The sequence below is a fragment of the Panthera onca genome, chromosome A3 (assembly GCF_046562875.1).
Source record: "Panthera onca isolate mPanOnc1 chromosome A3, mPanOnc1 haplotype 2, whole genome shotgun sequence".
Classification (NCBI taxonomy): domain Eukaryota; kingdom Metazoa; phylum Chordata; class Mammalia; order Carnivora; family Felidae; genus Panthera; species Panthera onca.
The window spans coordinates 125,139,537-125,158,757 of NC_138341.1; the positions used below are offsets into that span (position 1 = coordinate 125,139,537).

The 19,221-nt window shown below is 52.1% G+C and overlaps 2 protein-coding genes across 5 annotated transcripts; one reads left to right on the forward strand and one right to left on the reverse strand.

Moving 5' to 3' along the window:
* The first annotated feature begins 1,663 nt into the window (after positions 1-1,663).
* SNX21 (sorting nexin family member 21) lies at positions 1,664-7,740 on the forward strand. Its single transcript, XM_060619329.2, has 4 exons — positions 1,664-2,011; positions 2,343-2,610; positions 3,039-3,196; positions 6,679-7,740. Exons 1-4 carry the CDS (start codon positions 1,679-1,681, stop codon positions 7,351-7,353), a joined length of 1,434 nt encoding a protein of 477 aa, XP_060475312.2. The 5' UTR covers positions 1,664-1,678; the 3' UTR covers positions 7,354-7,740.
* ACOT8 (acyl-CoA thioesterase 8) lies at positions 7,737-19,159 on the reverse strand. Of its 4 annotated transcripts, none has more exons than XM_081795360.1 (6): positions 18,983-19,159; positions 17,600-17,684; positions 12,205-12,430; positions 10,159-10,316; positions 9,405-9,599; positions 7,737-7,967 (listed from the first exon to the last, which is right to left on the reverse strand). In XM_081795360.1, exons 1-6 carry the CDS (start codon positions 19,157-19,159, stop codon positions 7,849-7,851), a joined length of 960 nt encoding a protein of 319 aa, XP_081651486.1. In that variant the 3' UTR covers positions 7,737-7,848. The 4 variants fall into 4 exon arrangements, with proteins under 4 accessions (XP_081651486.1, XP_081651487.1, XP_078300162.1 ...); XM_081795361.1 differs by having other exon boundaries at positions 17,548-17,684; positions 18,983-19,101; XM_078444036.2 differs by having other exon boundaries at positions 7,909-9,273.
* Between the last annotated feature and the right edge of the window lie 62 nt (positions 19,160-19,221).

Genomic DNA, 19,221 nt, shown 5'->3' on the forward strand with positions numbered 1-19,221 from the left:
GATCTTGAGTTCGAGCCCCATGTTCGGTGTAGAGATTAATTGCAAAAAAAAAATACAAATCAAAAATAACATCACTTCCTTCAGGATCCCTCCTCCTCTACCCGGGCCAAAGCAGTCCAAGGTGGTTTTCTGGTAGTTTCTTCAATCATATCCCTGAGCATGCCACATGACATGACCTGTTCTGAGTTCCGTGGACCAGAGACACTTACCTGTTCATCACTGCATTCCCCAGCACCTCAGCACGTGGCACTTAGCAAGTGCTCAATAAATATCTTGTTCTTTATAAGACTAACTTAACTGGGTGACATCTGGTTATGAGAAGGAACTTCCTAACTGTCGTGGTTGAATAATAACAGGAACGGAAAGCCTCGGGAGATAATGAGCTTCCTGTTACTGAATGTATGCAATCAGGAATTCCATGACCATCTCTCAGGGAGGCTATGGGGAGATATTACACCGAATCCAAGGATAGTGGAGGATACAAGACATCAGGAGATCTAGTTCTGGTCCTGTTTGTATGACCCAAGGTAGGTCCCTTCCCCTCACTGACCTTCAGACCTCCCATCTGTAAAAAAGAAGTGCCAAACCAGATTTCTGACAACCCATGGTTTTTTTTTTGAACACCTGCCTTGTACCCAGACTTGTGAAACATGCCAAAATACAACTTAATATTCTTGTTTGGTGTTTGGTGAATAAGTGAGTGTTGAATCAATCAATGAATGAAGGGGGCCTTTTTTGCCCCAACACCCTACTGCTAAGCTGAATGAAGAGTAGTTAGAGCCTTGAAATTACACAGACTTGGCCATAAATCCCAGCTCCCCTATTTCCTAGCTCTGGATTTTGGGGAAGTCAATTTGCCTCTTCATCCTGAAAATGGACCATTATTGTCCAATAACAGCCCCTCCCCCAAGAGGTTGAGTGTGACATGTGACCCCATATAAAGTGCCTAGACCAGGATGTAGGACACAGTGGAGCCTCAAATGAAAGCCCTGCCTTTTCTGCACATAGCGGGGCAGGGAGTATGTTTTCCATTCAAAGCGATTTCCCTCCACCTCTCTCTTGTGCCATTCAGAAAGGGTAGGAACGATTGTCAGAGAGATTTTATTTGTTTAATTGTATAACCAACAATATCTGCCCTGCTAGGGACTGATAGTTTGGGCTTTTGACAAGAAGTGACAATAAATTCTCCCTCCTGCTGACCTCCTGGTAAAAGATGAAACACAGCCAGCCCTTTAGAAGAGCTGCTGAGATTACCACGCCTCCCGTGTGTGGGGGGGAAAAAACAAAACCAAACCAGAATTAGGAACTCAGGAGACCTAGGCTGCAAGGCCCCACACTCAGAAACCTCTGGCAAGCTGTGTGACTCTGGGCAAGTAACTCTGCCTTTCTGGATCTCACTTCCCCGTTTGCTACTTCCTATGTGTGAGGCTCAAATGAAATTATGAAATTGTAAGAACCTGAGAACACTATGGAAACAATAATCACTATGTAACTGATCAATCTGTCAGCCTCTGCTCTGTGCCAGGCACTGAACCAGTCAGTGCCCTTTCAAAGGCTGAAAAATTAGTACTAGTTTTAATTATTCCTGTTTTACTTAGGAGAAAACCTAGGCTCATCGAGGCCAGATTCCAACTCAGATCACGTGTCTTCTCCTGGCCTCAAATTTTTCACCAGAGAGATGGGCTTCCAACGGTGGCATAATGACTTTGGAAAGTTAAGAGTGCTGGGTGGAGATTGTGGGACAGATTGGGGCCAACCGGGACAGACGGGATCTTCGGGACGAGCGGGAGGTTTCACTGAGGGCGTGAGCCCCCTTAGATTGGGTAGGATCCCGCAGGAGGCTCGGGTTCGCCCAGGCCTACCCAGGATTCCCAAGTCCCTCCCGGAGCGAAAGGCCCGGGATTCCCGGGAGGCTCCGGGGAGCGGGCGGGGCCGGGGGCGGAGCGGCGGCAGGAAGCGGCCGGAGCGGCGCTCGGAGCGGCCTGAGCCCGGGGAAGCCCGGCCGGCCTCGGTAAGCTGCCGGGACTGCACTCGGACCCCGGGGGACCGCGCGCCGCTGGGTGCACCGCGGGCGCCGGGGGGAGAGACCCGCCAAGGGGCGAAAGAGACAAGGGGAGGGTCCCAGCCGCTCCCGGGCAGAGCTCGGCCCTAGGCTGCGTGGGTGGGAGGGAAACGACGCCAGGCGACGCCCGGGGCTCGCAGGACCCCCAACGGGCAGGGGCGGGGCCTCCGCGGCGCCCCTCCCTCCCTCCCCTGACTGGGCCCGCCCCTTCTCGCGCGGTTGGGGGGGGCGGTCTCCCTCCCTCCCCGGCCCCAGCCCCAGCGTCGCGCGCTCCCCCCAGGGTGCCATGGCCTCACGGCTCCTGCACCGGCTGCGGCACGCCCTGGCCGGCGACAGCCCGGGGGAGGCGGCGGCCGGCCCGGAGGCCGAGCAGTTCCCGGAGAGCTCGGAGCTAGAGGACGACGACGCCGAGGGCCTGTCCTCCCGCCTCAGCGGCACCCTCAGCTTCACCAGCGCCGAGGACGAAGAGGAGGAGGACGACGAGGACGACGGAGACATTGGCCCCGACCCGCTGCCCGCCGGGGACGGGGCATCGGGGGAAGATGCAGGCGAGTTCCCGAGGACAGAGGCGGGACCTGGGGCTCCATTAGGCCTCCACCCCAGCCACCTCTTGGCTGTGTGACCTTGAGAGAATCACAACACCTCTCTGAGCCAAGTTTTCCCTCGTGTCAAATGGGGGAAATCACTCCCATCTCGAGGTTGCTGCGGGCATTAAATGTACAGGATCCGGGATGTACAAATCCGAACAATGTGCTCGCGATGTTTGGGGGGTGGAAATATTTATTTAGAGTCGACCGTCTGCTCTGCTAGGCGCGGTGTTTGGCCCCAGACCTCTCCCTGGCTTTCGGTTTACATTTATGTCAAATGGAGATAAAGCCTGTCTCACCTGTCGGGAGGATGAGTGAGGTCACTGCATGTGGTTTATGTCGACCTTAGCCCCAGGCCCATTGATGTAACTGGTGATGTGCTCATGCAGAACGAAGCCCCCCACCTGATGGGCAGCGGGGCAGTCAGCCCCTCACAAGGCAGTTGCAGGATTTCTGGAAGAAGTCCCGGAACACCCTGGTTCCCCAGCGTTTGCTCTTCGAGGTGACCAGCGCCAACGTGGTCAAGGACCCGCCCTCCAAGTACGTGGTGAGTGAGGGTCCAGGAACCCCTGGGCTGTGAGTTTAGAACTCTGGCTAAGTAGGGGAGACTCCAACTTCCTGAGGGGGGCAGTCTGGCTGTGTAGTTCTAAAGGATCACTTCATTTTAGGGATGGGGAAACTGAGGCCAGAAAGGAGATATAACTTGAGCAAGTCCTCAGGCAAATGATTTAGCTTCTCTGAGGGATTATGGACCTGCCCCCCATCCTGGTTTTGAGACTAAAGAGAACTAGGGTGTGTGCCCCCCAACCCTAGGTTTTGCAGACTGTAGCAAAATACAAGATATATAGGAAAAAATATTATCTGGGTTAGACCTGAAACCCAAGTTGCATTGGTTAGTGGTTAAAAAAAAAAAAAAAAAAAGGGGTTCTGGATCCAGATCTTGATTCAGATCCCACTTATTACCAGCTGTTTGACCTTCGGTGCGTTGTGTAACCTTGATAATGCTATTTTCTCACCTGAGCAGTTGCAGAAGTTAAATGAGACAGTGCACAGAAAGCAACCCCTTAGCATTGTGCCTGGCATTATGAAGTGCTTGACAAAATGGCACCTCTATTATTATGACTTGACCTTGGCTTGGAAATGTCTGGCATCCAGGTAGGGCCTGTTGTGGCATCCTTACAACCCAGTTCCCAGGCACCCACACTGTACCCCATGATGTTGTTCTGAGGGCTGGATTTAGGGGGTAGGTGGGGTTAGGATGAAAAGCAGTGTGGGGGAAGGCCTTGGAGTCTGTTTTCCTTGCTGTGGAAAGGAGAAACTGACACGGAGAATGAGGTCGCCAGGTCCTGAGCCCCAGCCCGACCTGGCCAGTCTGGGCAGTGGCAGCTCCCTGCCTCAGACATCCCTCATCTTCGCCACCCTCCTCCATTTCTGACTCAGCAGGAAAGGGGCCTGTAGCACTGTCCCACATCTGGGCCTCTCTCCATTCCTCTCCGCTGCTGTTAGTAAACAGGGGCCACGCCCGTGGGGTGCCTGCTCCAGTTTGAGCAGGGATGCCTCTGATGATCTAGTCTTAAGTGGCAAAAGTCCCAGCCAGGCGTCATGCACAGGAGAGGGACCCCGAGGAGCAGCTGGGCAGCATGGTGGGGGTGGGACTCTGGGAAGAGAATGATAAGACAGAGCAGGATGGCCAGACCCGTGTCTGGGGGGGACAAATCCCCTTCTCTGTCCAGTGGGGACCCTAAATCCTGACTTAACTTTTGGGGGTTAAGAAGAGCAGGATAGGTCCTGACCCGTGTCTGGGGAGACAAATCCCCTTCTCTGTCCAGTGGGGACCCTAAATCCTGACTTAACTTCTGGGGGTTAAGAGCACAGGCTGTGGAATTAGGTTGGCCTGGGTTTCAATCCCAGCTGGGCCATTTGCCAGCTGTGAGACTTGGGGGGACGTGTTTGATGAGTCAGATGAGATAATGGATCTAAAATGTTTTCTTTTTGCCAAAAAACTAAAAGTAAAAGCTAGATAAATATAAGGGGGTCATTTTAGACCAATGCTTCTTGAAGTGTATTCTGCAGGAAATTGTTTTCCGGGAATGTTAACAATTATTCCTTTGAAAAAGAAAAGAAATTTAAAAAAAAAAAAAATTGCAGTCAATATGTTTTGGGAAAGCAGAATTGAAGAATAAAATAAATTTCTTTAAGGTTAAACTTTTTTTTTTTTTAATTTATTTTGTAATGTTCATTTATTGTTTAGAGCGAGAGACAGAGCACAAGCGGGGCAGGGGTTGGGGGGCAGATAGAGAGAGGAGACACAGAATCTGAGGCAGGCTCCAGGCTTTGAGCTGCCAGCACAGAGCCTGACATGGGGCTCGAACCCACGAACTGTGAGATTATGACCTGAGCCAAAGTCAGATGCTCAGCTGACTGAGCCACCCAGGCACCCCAAGGTTAAACTTCTTAATCCTTTAAAATATTACTGTACACTGAATCTTCCAGAGAAGTATAGAATAAGCAAGCCTAATTGACCAGAGGTGGCTGTAATGTTGGCAGTTTCGCAGAGCAAATTCGAGAAAAGGCTGGGTTTGGTGTTGGTGTGCCTTCAACACCTGATGCTCACTAATCCCCCTTTTTAAGTCTGGTGGCTCAGCATTATGCTAGATTAATCCGTGTTCAGGTTCTCAGCTTCACGGTCATCCTGCCCCGTGTTTCTCAGACACTGGTCCTTCCAGTACCACCTTCACAATTCTTGTCCTGGCTAAATGCTACTTGTACCACTCCTTGCTTAACATTTTTCGTCTTAAACAAGTTCAAAAGATTTTAAAGTTCTACCGTATGGGGAAAGCCTTGTTTGCCATAAAGAGAACCATAAAAATTAATACAATAAAATCCGTGAAAAATGACACCGTGTCATTAAATCCTGTGTGAATGCTATTGCCCGAAGGCTCTGCCCGGAGATTTGCTTTCTAGCACTTTTCTCAAGGTGGAGATGAGACGTGTTGGAGAAGTGCATTTTATTTTATTTTATTTTTTAATTTTTTTTTAAACGTTTTTATTTATTTTTGAGACAGAGAGAGACAGAGCATGAACGGGGGAGGGTCACAGAGAGAGGGAGACACAGAATCTGAAACAGGCTCCAGGCTCTGAGCTGTCAGCACAGAGCCCGACGCAGGGCTCGAACTCACGGACTGTGAGATCATGACCTGAGCCGAAGTCAAGACACTCAACCGACCGAGCCACCCAGGTGCCCCGAGAAGTGCATTTTAAAAATCAAACTGAGAGCCTCTTAATCTGTAGTCAGGATTCAAATTAGGGGGAGTCGCCTCTTGTCTCTGATGCAGTGTTATTTACTCCAGCACATAGCACCTAAAATCTCAGGACCAACATGTATTTATACACATTCCACTTGAGTAGACATGACCTAGGCCAGTGCTTCGTTCACTAGAGAGGAGGGCGGACCCAAGGGGGAGCACTGCCTTGCCTGAGGATACACACCTCCAGGGGAGTAGCTGCCCAGGAGTTCGTGCAGTGCCCAATGTCCTTTTCACAACGACCGCTACCAGGGCTGTCTGAAGACCTCTCCGCCAGTTTGGAATAACCTAGCTAAGGAGGTGGGGGCTCTGTGTCCAGAGTGGAGCAAAGCCCCAGGCTGGTCCTGAAGGTTGCTTCAGAGGCCCAAGAAAGTCGCCTGGGTTTCAGCTCACCGCTGGTTTTCCAGAGAGGCTATCAGAAGAGCTAACTACCCTATGGGAAGGGAGTGCTCCCTGGAAGGGACAAAAGGGGTGGCAGCTCTAGGCACTGAAGCTCATCTCTGTCTTTCTCTCCCCGTGCTGCCTTGGGCCTGGGTCATTTCAGACGAGCCTCAGGTAAGATGGGACTGGGCTCCCTAGCTGCTGCCCCAGCAGCTCCCACCCTCCTGGGCCCAGTCTCAGGGACTAAGGGGAGAGGTGGGGGAACAGAGCTTGAAGTGCGGGTGTGGGGAGGGGAGGGGTACATGGACAATTCACACCTGCCCTGACCCCACCCTCCCCGCAGCTCTACACCCTCGCCGTGATGGGTCCAGGGCCACCTGATCGCCAGCCAGCCCAGATCTCTCGCCGCTACTCGGACTTTGAGCGGTTGCACCGAAACCTGCAGCGACAGTTCCGGGGCCCCATGGCCGCCATCTCCTTCCCGCGGAAACGCCTGCGCCGGAATTTTACTGCGGAGACCATCGCCCGCCGCAGCCGGGCCTTCGAGCAGTTTTTGAGCCACCTGCAGGCAGTGCCCGAGCTGCGCCATGCCCCGGACCTGCAGGACTTCTTCGTGCTGCCTGAGCTGCGACGGGCACAGAGCCTCACCTGCACTGGCCTCTATCGTGAGGCTCTGGCACTCTGGGCCAATGCCTGGCAGCTGCAGACCCAGCTAGGCACCCCCTCGGGCCCAGACCGCCCTCTGCTGACCCTGGCTGGGCTGGCTGTGTGCCACCAGGAGCTGGAGGACCCTGGGGAGGCCCGGGCGTGCTGTGAGAGGGCCTTGCAACTGCTGGGGGATAAGAACCCCCACCCTCTGCTGGCACCCTTTCTGGAGGCCCACGTGCGGCTCTCCTGGCGCCTGGGCCTGGACAAACGCCAATCAGAGGCCCGCCTCCAGGCCCTGCAGGAAGCAGGTCTGACCCCCACGCCACCCCCCAGTCTCAAAGAATTGCTCATCAAGGAGGTACTGGACTAGACTTACTGCCGCTGTGGGGAGAGGCACTGCCCCAGGATGGGGGATGGGGGTGGGCAGTAAGGACACAGACAGCAGTTGGGAAGTGGTAGGGGGTGCTGGGAACCCCTGTAAGTCCTACAAAGAATTTGTAGCAAACCAAGGAAATATGTTCTTTCTGTCGAGCTGGGCTCAGGACAAGCTTCGGCGGGGCTTGCCCTGGGATGGTGCAGGGAGGAAGCCGGATGCAGCCTCTCCAGCTCATGAATGTCTGGGGACGATGCCCCAGGGTAGGTCAGTGTCACCTCTTCCTTGGCCAGAGGGCCAGGGACTCTGCCTCTGGAGTCCTGGAGCTGAGGGCTGGAGCAGAGCTGCAGCCTGGCCCAGGGGAATTAAAGGCCAGCAGCTCCAGTGGCATTAGTCTCTTTATTGGGTTTGGGGACAGAAGGCCCAGCCCTTGACTGTAATTCCTGCCTCAGGAATTGGGGGAGAAGCCCCAGGCCAAGCTGGTACCTCTGGCTACAGCTTGCTCTCTGAGACCCGGGACTTCACTCGGATCACGCCCTCTTGAGCACAGGACACAGCCAGGATGCCGTCACGACGCCACAGCCGCCCTTGGACCAGCCCCCGGGAGCCACCTGCGGGTGAGGAGAAGGGTGAGAATGACCTTCTCGCTCCTTCACAGCCCAGCATAATGTGCTTCTTGAAAAGGGTGCAACTGGTCTGACAGCCCCATACAAGGGCACACTGAGTGTTGCGGCCTCTTCCAATCTCTAGGTGCCCCTTTATGAGCCTATTATGGATGTTCCCTGGGGGTAACTCCTGTGGGAACCCCACTTGACAGTTTGAAAGCACTTTCACATATTCACTGGCTTCCTCAAAAAGATCACAGGGGAGGAGTTCTGAGGACAGTCTTGGTCAGTAGCTTGGCCGGGTCGAGCCACCCACCCTGGCCACTTGTGGTAGCAAACCTGTCACTTCCCTTTCTAATAAATGAAACCGGTCCTCCAGGGTGGTTCATGAAAAAGACTCCCACACTGCCCCCACCCCACTAGCAGGAAGAAGGGGGTGGGGGGAGGGCCTGGGGCCATCAGGGCTGGCCACCCCTCCTTCCCTGCTTAGAGATTCCCCTGCTAACCCTGGGCCTGAGTTGGAAGGTTCTGAAGGGAGCTGCTGGTCTCCCCTACACAGAGTAGAGCTCACTTAGTTCTCATAGTAGCCAAGTGAAACAGGCCTTACCCATTTTCCAGATGAAGACAGCAAAGTCCCGGGAGGCTCAGGAACTCGGCCATAAGGAGCCGGCCAAACCGAACCCAAGCGTCCTAACTGCAAGGCTGTTGATCCTGTATTGTGATACTGTTGGTACTGGAGAGTACCCCCTTCCCTGAATATAGAATCCCTTAAGTTTTGTCCCTGTTTTACAAAGCGAGGCTTTTCTTCCTTTGAAAAGTAGTTCCCTAGAAAGGAGCCCAGGGCTCTGAGACCAGGCACTGATGAACGAGTCTGGGCTTCTGTGCGCACTAACAGTGTCCAAGTGGTGGAGCCCTCAGAGACGACCGAAGGCCCTGACCCCAACCAGGTTGGCTAATCAGCACTATTGCTCAGGGAGCCTCTCAAAAATAGTTTCCTGGATTTTATCCAAGACCTGCTGAGTCAGAATCTTGAGGGTAAAATCTGAGAACCTATTTTGAAAAAGCTCCCCCAAGTGGCAGTCTGATGGGCCACCAGGTTCAGATACCACTGCTCGTGGGACCCTATTTGTTCAGATGGGGAAACTGAGGCTCACAGAGGTGCTGGGACTTGCCCAGGATCACACAGAAAATCTGAAGTAGTTCTGGACTAGAACCGGGTCTCTAGTACCTTCTGCCTGTTACAGATATTAAGCTGAACAGGTGTCCCGTTTCAAGCCTCACCCTGTCCTTTTGAAGAGAAGAATGCCAGAGCCTAGAGGAGGCAGGAGAGGAAGTGACATGTGCAGTGCCCCACAGGCTGGGGGCGGAGGGCAGCATCACCCCAGAAAGCAGGCTTCCTGCCCCCCAACGTCAGCACCCTTGTCCTGGTGGCCCCATACTCACCAGCCCAGGGGCTCTCGCATTCATAGAGCATCCAGTGGTCAGCTCGGAAGGGGTTGTGGAACCACATGGAGTGGTCCAAAGAGACCATGAAGTGCACGTTACACTGCCACTGGTGGGGCAGCAGTGCTGTGCCCAGGAAGGCATAGTCCGAGATGTAGGCAGCCACACAGCAATGCATCTTCATGTCGCCCTCCCCTGCAACACGTTCCAGCCCCATCAGCCCTGGGCTCCTGGGCTTTACAGCTCAGGACCTGCAGGGAGGCAGGGGGCAGAGAGGGGCTGCCACACACAGATGTGTAGACTACTCACTGTATCAGGGCACCTGGCCTACGGGGTGTGTGTGTGTGTGTGGCAGGTGACAAAGGCAGCAGGGATGGGCAGAGGACAGGGGTGAGTGAAGACTGAAATCCAGTCTTCACTCCGTAGGTCTCCCTCACTGGGTCCTTTAAGGGGTATCTTCTTCCAGCCTGCACAGAGGCACCGTATGGTTAGCAGAGGTCCCGGAGAAGAACCAGCAAGGTACCTTGCCTTCCCCAGAAAGGGCCGACATCAGGATGATTATAGTCCCCTCCCCGTTTTCCTCATACAAGCAGCCGAGAGGGTCCCGGTGAGAAGCTAAGCCAACTCCCCACCATGCAGACAAGGAAACAGGTCCAGAGAGGGGAAGTAACATGCCCAGCACCACACAGGGCATATGAGGTACAGGCCGAGACCCCTGGAGAGTGTTTTCTTCCAGTCCTTGGGGTCCTCTTACCAATATGGCCCCGGGCTCGCACCCAGAACATCTGTTTGGGCTCCTTGCTCTGCAGCTGGCTCAGGATCGGTGGGTTTACCAGCTTGATCTCAATGGGCACCTCCTTGGCAGCAATTCGGTTCAGTCCCACCCGGTACATCTCTTGGAGGTTGGGGTCCCTGAAAGTAAAGGGGGAGGGGAGAGCCTCTCTGAGCTGCCTCTGTGACCCCCCTCGGTCCTCCACAGGGTCTCCTGACTTTTTCCCCCACAGCTCACCTCCTCTCTGGCAGGCAGAGAAGGAGAGTGTGTGAATCCTTTCTTTGCCACTTAGGAGCCACGTGACCTTGGCAAGTTAGTAACCTCTCTGGGCCTATCTTCCCATCTGCAAAATGTAGATGATGACAGTAGCTACCGGAGTACCAAGGTGTACCCCATAACGGGCACTGTTCTAAGCATTTTGCGTACGCTCACTTTTCACAACGACCCCGTGAGACAATGCTATTATCACCCCGATCCGATAAATGCTTGAAGCCCCCGACAGTCCAAGTAGCTTGCTCAGCAAGTGGAGAAGGCAGGGTCCGGACCCAGGCAGTGTGGCGCATGCTCTTAACTACTTCACTATTCTCAACTTTCAGAAACAGGCTGTACAACTTGGACTGAGTTACCCTAAGCAAGTGGGAACACTGTGTCCCCACAGGGGAGGAGCCCATTTCTAGTGACAGTAACAACCAGCCCTGGTGCTCTTCACCAGTATTTCCACTTTCACCCCACCCTCGAGGGCACCCTCCCACAGATCTCCTGTGACGATGGCATGTTCTGTACCTGCACTCTCCACCACAGAAGCCGCCAGCCACCTGTGGCTAGTGGCTTCCTTGTTGGACTGCACAGCTCTAGATTTACGGGCCCTTAAGAACAACGTCCTCCTTTTATTTCAGCAAATGTTTCTGAGCTCTGACGGCAGACCAGGCTCTCTGCTTATTCCTCTCTGTCGGTAGTGGTGTGTCTACAATTTATGGAGCATTCACTGAGTACCTTATTGTCTCTTACCTCACTTAATCCTCACAGCAGCTTTATGAGGGAGGAATTATGATTAGCACATTTCCTAACTGTGGGCACCGGCTCAGCGTGGGAAAGCAACTTGCGCAAACTCACAGAGCTAGCAGAAAGAGTCTAAACTTGAACCCAGGCCTTTACCAAAAGATAACACCCACATCCATCCCATCAATACCGTGCTACGTCCCCAGCATGCAGCACAAGACACGGGAGCCCTCCTTATGAGACAGCTGTGAAGTAGGCAGGACAAACATGACCATTCCCATTTTCCACATGAAGAAGCAGGGCTCTGAGAGGCTGGGGCGTCAGGCAAAGTCGCACAGCAGGCGAGCGCTATCAGAGGCACAGACCCGGCCAGAATCCGTTGTGTCTGTCCTGTGTCGGGACCCAGAGCTCTCTCCCCTGCCCCAGCACTTTTCCAACTTTATTAGCTACGATCCAAGTAAGAAATATATTTTACCAGGCGATACTCAAAATATTTAGCACCCACGAAGGCAAAGGCAGCGGGGACCGTCACCCCTGCCCGGCATGAACTCCTGGGCTGCTGGATCACGAGTGACCCCAGAGGAGGAGGGGGATCACTGAGAGACCGGGAAGGGACGCACCAAGTAATTACAGAAGTATTTCAGTATTTGCGCAACCAGTAAAGCTGCAACAGTACCTGAACTGGCTGAATCACTAAGCTCTGTGTTTACATCGTGACCCAACACACTTGCCCATGCACACCTACTCGCACACTCCACAACACACACAACTGAAACTAAAGCTTCACAAAAGGGTTCTTATCCACCCTATGCGATATGCTCCAATATCTTCTTTCCTGGTCCTTCTCTCTCCCTCCCTCCCTCTATGTATGTATACACACATGTTGTACATATACGTATACATATATATATACATATACACACATACATACACATATATGGGTTTTTTTCCCCTAGAGTTTTAAAATGGACTCTACGACCCACTAACAGGTGACGGCAGCAGTTGCCCTGGAGCCTCCAGGTCTCTCACCTTAAATACTGGTCAATGAGGGCCTCATGGTCAAGCAGCTCTTCCGGTGGGGGCACAGCGGGCATGGAGAACTGGTGCTGCAGGGGGCTGGGCTGTGCCTGCTGGAAGGAGGCCTGGCAGATAAAGATGGGCTGGCCACGCTGCACGGCCTTCACGGAGCGCACAGAGAAGCTCGTCCCTGTTCGCGTCCGCTCCACCTGGTACAGTACCGGCACCTTTGGGTCCCCTGCGGTGGGCACAAGGATACAGTGAGCCCAAGTAAGCCCCACGGGACAAGTCATCATCACAATGGCTGGACAGGCCCCTCTGCTACTCCTTCTTTATTCCTTTTCTGTTCTGCAGCAACTGACTGAGGTCCGCTACGGCCTAGGTACTGGGGATACAGGGACAATACCAGACCCTGTCATCCAGATGCTCTGGGACAAGTGGAGCTCCCCTCTCTCAACAGCACAGGACAGAGGGGAATGGCCAGATTCCCTGCATTCAAATCCTGGCCCTGCCACTCACTGTGTGGCCTTGAGAAAATCATTCAACCTCTCTGAGCATTTTACCCTTCTCTACATAGGGATCATCAGTGCTTACCCCTCTCAGTATTTTAATGATAATTAGATTAGCCACAGTTGTAAAGTGTTTAGAACATCCAGCACAGAGTAAGTGCTCTTTAAGTGTTTGTTAAAGAAACAAAATAATCTCCGCTTTTGTCTTGCTTCATCTGTGACTGGGATCTTGTCGTGAGTCCAATACTATTCTTCTAGATCAGAGGTCAGTAACTCTGGCCTGCTGCCTTTTTTGTTTTCTAAGAACAAGCTGAAGCTATTTATTCAGAGTTTAGTATAGCAAGGGAGTCAGCCACCATCACTTGTGTGTGGCAGAAACTCAAAGGCAGGCAGAGAAATGGGAAAGCATTATAGTGAAAAAAGATACACCATATGCCACGATCGGAAGCTGTCGGCACAGGAAGTCCGTAGGGAGCTAACTAGAAACAGGGCATATTTGGCTTTCTCTGGTTGGTCCTAAGTTGGAAGTGGGGACAAAAATTAGGGAAGTTATCTCTGTTAATAAAGTCTTGGCTGTTTGGGGCTGATCATTCTAGGGGCTATGGTCCGGCTTCCTGTGCCGGTTGCTAGAGATGGTGGTCTGACTTCCTACAGGTCTGATGTGTAGACACTAAGTTGGCTTCCTGTGCTGCTTGCTGCCAACTGGGGACCAGAATCCAATTTTTATAGATGGTCTGGCCATTGTCTGTTTGACTATTCGTCCCTCAGAAGCCTACTGTCGGCCAGTCACTTCATCTTAGATGGAAATAGCAGTCCCTTGGCCCTTCTCTTCTGGATGTCTGCATCCCCAGTGTAAGACGGAAGCCACTGGCCCTGCCCCGAGGCCTATTAGCCCTCAACAAGCTAGTCTGGAGGGTTTTTAGGAGCATCTCCTTGGTGTCCCTGAAGTTCTTCCGTGCCTGAGTCAGGCCGATGTTGGAGAACTCTGACGCCTTGGCAGTGAGACGTCCTGGGGATGATTTTCAATTTTCAGATGAAAGGAGCAGGTCTCAGGAAGCGTCGCTTCCTCCACCGTCATCCAAATGGGGAGCCAACGGGGCACCGGAGGCTCATTCAACCAACAGCAGTAGACATCACCGTCTGAAGCTGGCCGGTCTGCTCAGCAGGCTGCTGCCGGGCATTGCCGAAGGGTGGGGGCTCCTCAAGGTCAAAGGCCTTTAGGAAGGGCCTCCCAAGAGTCCAGATCCTGGAAACAGCTACATGCGCAGTCTGATTTCAGGTGCTGGAAAGGAACCCTCCTTTCCCTTTTCCCTACCAACAAACTTAAAAAAAGAAAAAAAAAAAAACCCTAACCCTACCGTTAGGCTGCAGCTAAAAGGCACTATTTTCAGTTACTAGTGATTTCCCTTTCGGTGTCAATGAGTTCTTGGGACATTTTTACTGGAACAGAGCAGGTAGGCCCTGGAATATGTTGAAGGAAGGGAGTCAACAAGTTGTCGGCTGCAGGAGTGACTGGTGGGTGCCAGGTGGCATTAGTAATTAAGGCGGGTTTTGTCAGGTGGGTCTCACAATAACCATGCAAAGTTCTATCCCCACTGAATAGATGAGGAAACTGATGCCATTAACATTTGTTTGAATACAGACAAGCCCATTTGTTTTCATATTGTCTGTTGTTGCTTTTGCCCACAAAACCTAAAATTTTTTTTCAAGTAGGCTCCACGCCCAACATGGGTTGTTGAGCTCAAGACCCTGAGATCCAGAGTTCTATGCTCTGCAGACTGAGCCAGCCAGGGGCCCCAAAACCTAAAATATTTTTTATCTGGTCCTTTACAGATTCATGTGTGAGGACTCTAGATTCACCAAGCTCTAAACCTATACCAAGTCAGATGACTCCTATACAACATTCTTATACCTCTCTAGAGCATCCTTAAAAAAATAAATCAAACAAATCAAACAAAAATTAAACTGTCATTCTTTCCAGGGTTTTTAAAAAATATTTTTAATGTTTACTTTTGAGAGAGCGAGCGAGCGGGGGAGGGGCGGGGGGGGGAGGGGACACAGAATCTGAGGCAGACTCCAGGTTTTGAGTTGTCAAGCACAGAGCCCGATGTGAGGCTTGAAGCCGTGAGATCAGGACCTGAGTCAGCCGCTTAACAGAGCCACCCAGGTGCCCCTTTCCTGGTTTTTCAGACAAAGAATTGATAGGATAAATTAGCCAAGGACAATACCCCCACCCCAGCATCTTTTATTTAAAAATATTGAGGGGCACCTGGGTGGCTCAGTCGTTTTAAGTGTCTGACTCTTGATCTCAGCTCAGTTCTTGATCTCAGGATCATGAGTTCAAGCCCCCCAGTGAGCTCTGTGCTGGGCGTGAAGCTCACTTAAAAAAAAAAAAAAGAAGTTAAAAATATGGAACCATCATTACTGGAACCAGTAAGAGGTCACATCACAAACTAGTAAGAGAGCTTCCCATTTTTCCTTGCTGCCAGGAAGCTCAGAACGAACCACAATATGCCTTAGCTTAGTTTTTTTTAACACAATCATTTCTTCCAAATCCTGTTACTAGCCTCCTGTCCCTTGACTTCTATTTCAACAGTCCTGTAATAGCTGCCGATTATTTCTTTTTTTTTTAATTATTTTTAATGTTTATTTTTTTTTTGAGAGAGACAGAGTGCGAGTGGGGGAGAGGCAGAGAGTGGGAGACACAGAATCTGAAGCAGACTCCAGGTTCCGAGTGGCCAGCACAGAGCCCGAGTGGGGCTCGAACTCACAGACCGCGAGATCATGACCTGAGCCAAAGTCAGACACTTAACCGACTGAGCCACCCAGGCGCCCCCATTTTTTTTCTTTTAAAATGTTTATTTATTTATTTGAGAGAGACAGAGACAGAGAGACAGACAGACAGAGAGCAGGGTAGGAGCAGAGAGAGAGGGAGAGAAAGAGAATCCCAAGCAGGCTGTGCACTGATGGTCGCTTAAGTGACTGAGCCACCCAGGCACCCCACTACCAATTATTTTAAGCTGTTTTGCAGCCTCTCAAGAAGCAGGTAGGGACACAAATAATTGATGATTATTTTAAAACAGTAGCATGGGCATGTCTCATTTCATGCTTTCCCTGGATGGAGACTTTCCAAGGAAAAGGATCCTTTCCCCAGGACCTGGTAGCTCTCTCATGGTTTGGAATGATCTCCCAAGAGTTAAAGAGAAAAGCAAAGGAGGAGGAAAGAGTGTGGAGCTTGGATTTAAATCCCAGCTCTGCCTCCCTGAGCACTGTGGGAGCTGGTTACATAACCTCTCCTGGTCCCCGTTTCCTTACAGGTGGAATGGTGGCAGGAATTCCCACCCCTCGTGTTTACTTTTAAGGACTAAACAAGGTAATGGACATAGCTATGCACTGTATCATGCAAATTTTAGTTATTCCCATAAGTTCCTCATCAAAAAAGAACCAGCAACAGCCCAGGCCCTGCACTGGATACTTTACTTACTCACAAAGACCAAAAATTCTTTAGAAACAAGAGAAAGAGGCCCATTCAGAGGGATCAGGTAATGCTCCCACTGCCACAAAACAAAATAAAACTGTCGCACTGGGCTAGAAGGGTTACGATATCGAAAGCGTAAGTGTAGCACTTCTGGAGCTTACGATTCCACTGAAGAAGTAAGAGCACATTTGCTCCCAGCTAGCATGAAGGTGAGAACAGGGCTGACCCCACAGGAAGTATTCAAATACTCTACAGCAATGACTGTCAGGGAGGGATAGGCAGCACAAGGATAGGGAGTGAGCGGCAGCAGGAGAACGTAGTATGAAAAAAAGGGATACTTACTATTGTAACTATATCTGCAGGGGTGCTTGGGTGGCTCAGGCAGTTAAGCGTCCGACTCTTGATTTTGACTCAGGTCATGATCTCACAGTTCTTGAGTTCGAGCCCCATATGGGGCTCTGCGCTGACCGCGTGGAGCCTGCTTGGGATTCTCTCTCTGCCCCTACCCCACTTGCGCACTCTCTTTCTCAAAAATAAATAAACTTTAAAAGAGTTGTAACTGTATCTGTAACATGAAGGGGGAAACCTCACTACTGTTTTAACATAAATCATATATTATAAAGTTCCGTAAATTCGTCACAGCTGATGAGACTGTGCAGAAGACAGGGACTCAAAATTTCAGGCATCTGCCTTAGGAGTGAGGGAAAGAGAGGGAAGGTGAGATGTTTATGTTTCTCAAAAGAAAGCGTGGGTTTTAAAGGATTACTCCCTCCCTCCTTCTTTGGATTCTAGAGCGTAAGAGGCTGTAGGGATCTCATACTAGGCCCCTCCCCTTCTCCATTTTTCAGGTGGGAAGAACCAAGCCTGGCAGAGAGGAGGGGTGGGAGTGGGGGTGTGAGGGGGGAGGGGGGGTAACCTCACTCAAGATGGATGAGCACGTTAGTGGCAAAGCTGAAACCAGACCCAAGGTCTCCTGATTTGCAGGCTGGTGCTCTCTTCTCCAAGCCAAGCTGCCTACTGCTGAACTAGCAGAGGTGACAGCACCCCTCTGGGGATCCAGGACAGTACTTGGCACCAGAAGGTGTGTAAAGAGCGAAGAACAAAAGACCTGCAGGGAGCAGTTAAGCAACAAAGTCATTCTGCCCCAGAAAACAGGTACTCCGTGATCTCAGCAGATGTGAGGTCCAACACTCTTCTTGGCCCCCTGCTTTGCTCCTCTCTAGGCTCCCCTGAGAGGAATCAACTAACAGTCTCTCTCTCCCCCTCCCCCTCCTTCCCTCTTTCTCCTAGGTCAGCCCCCCAAGTCCAGGAAGAAGTGGCTAATGGGCCATCAGGGTTGGCTTGGGGACAGGGAGGGGGGTAGTTTACCTGTCCTTACAAAGTAGCAATGCAAAGAGTGCACATGGACGTCTTCACTCACAGACTTGGCTGCAGCCACCAAGGCCTGGCCCACGATCTGACCCCCAAACAGCCGCTGGGTTGTGGGTACCCAGTAATGCCTTCCTCTGTGGGGAGAGGGGAAAGCAGGAAATACTTGGGGACCAGACCAAATCCTGCGACCATCACTGAGCCTATAGGGCAGGATCTCTCGGCCTTATTGGAGTCTGGGATCCTTTCGAGAATCTAGTGAGAGCCATGGACCCTTCTCCCAAGCAAATTCCCTTACTCTGCACACAGCGTACAACTTCAGGGTCTTCAAGACTGCTCAACCCTTCTGGGCTTCGGTTAAGGACAAGGAACCAATGCCCTTATTTTACACAGAGAACAGGGATCAGAGAGGGAAAGTGACTTGAGCAAGGTCACATAACTTAAACATTACCATTCCTGTGCACTATCTGCGTCTTTTCCCCCCAAGTCCAGTGTTTCTTCCACTGCTGATTCCAGGGTAAGGCAGAAGCCCCCTCAAGGTCGTGTGAGGGCGAAGATGAACCCCAAGAGCTGGGGGTAAACTGCACTGAGACCTGCCACTTACATCTCTCAACTTGGGACAGCCCAGTTCTCCCAAGAACTAGATTTAGAGCTCAAAGGGCCCTCAGACTTCAAATAGAAGCCCTTCAGTGCACCGGGGAGGAAACTGAGGCCCCAGAGGCGAAATTCCAGTTTCCCATCACCCAGCCCAGCCCAGCGCAGTCCAAGGTTAGACTTTTTTTTAATATCACGCAATCTAAGTAGCTCTCCAGGAAGTTTTTTGTAATTCTTCAGTAACGGGAAGGGAAGCTAACACCCGAAGATGGCTTCTGAAAAGCCCTGAAGGCCAAAATTATTAAATCCCTAGCTACAGAGAGAATTTAAATAGCATTGGGAAGGAAACTGGCTCAGGCCCCAGAATGAGTAATGAGCTACTAGACCCCACCTAGTGGTGGAGGGGATAAGGTGTGTAAGAGGAAAAGGACAACGAATACGCAAGCAGCTGCTTCTAAGTTTTAAACCTGATCAGCTGCGTGCACTTGGACAAGTCCCCGCCCTTTGGGGGCTGGCTCCCCAGGGACATGACTCCTCAAGGGAGGCTGCTGAGAAGGCTATCTCAGGCCACCACTTAATTTGCCCAGATTGCTAGGACCTCCTGGGGATGGGGCTGCGCCGACCTGGTGCGGAGAAGGAGGAAGCTAGGGCAGCGAAGCCAGACCTCTCAGGGATAAGTTCTCTCCCAACCGCAGGATGCAGAGCCTGCATCCCGCGCAGAGCCCATCCTCGTCCGGGAGACTATGAGGAGGGGGCAACGTGGTGGCGGCAGTCGAGATCAGAAGCCTCTGTCCCAATGGGGGGGGGGGGGGGGGAGTGCAGGCCAGATGCGGCCGGCTACCTGAACAGATCCTCGTCTAGCGGCTCGAGGTTGAGCACGCTGGTAACCAGGACGCTGCGGAGGTCCCCGGGGGGATCGCCGCCGCCCTGCTGGTCCTCTGGAGCCTGCGAGGACGACATGGGGTTCACTCGCTGCCGGCCAGGACGCAGCGCTGGGCAGACACGCGGAGACCCGCATTGAACGAGCAGCTTCTTCCGGCAGCTTGTTCCAGCAACCGGAAGCCCCCTGCGGGCCCTGAG

Excerpts from the sequence above, each read along its gene's own strand:
- ACOT8 (XM_081795360.1), bottom strand. The coding sequence starts at position 19,159 with ATGCGGGTCTCCGCGTGTCTGCCCAGCGCTGCGTCCTGGCCGGCAGCG. Across the intron at positions 9,600-10,158 it reads GCGAGCCCGGGGCCATATTG|GGGAGGGCGACATGAAGATG; the intron begins GTAAGAGGACCC and ends AACGTGTTGCAG. Across the intron at positions 7,968-9,404 it reads ATGCGAGAGCCCCTGGGCTG|GTGGCTCCCGGGGGCTGGTC; the intron begins GTGAGTATGGGG and ends CCTCACCCGCAG.
- SNX21 (XM_060619329.2), top strand. The coding sequence starts at position 1,679 with ATGGGCTTCCAACGGTGGCATAATGACTTTGGAAAGTTAAGAGTGCTG. Across the intron at positions 2,012-2,342 it reads GGGAAGCCCGGCCGGCCTCG|GGTGCCATGGCCTCACGGCT; the intron begins GTAAGCTGCCGG and ends CGCTCCCCCCAG. Across the intron at positions 2,611-3,038 it reads GGCATCGGGGGAAGATGCAG|AACGAAGCCCCCCACCTGAT; the intron begins GCGAGTTCCCGA and ends GTGCTCATGCAG.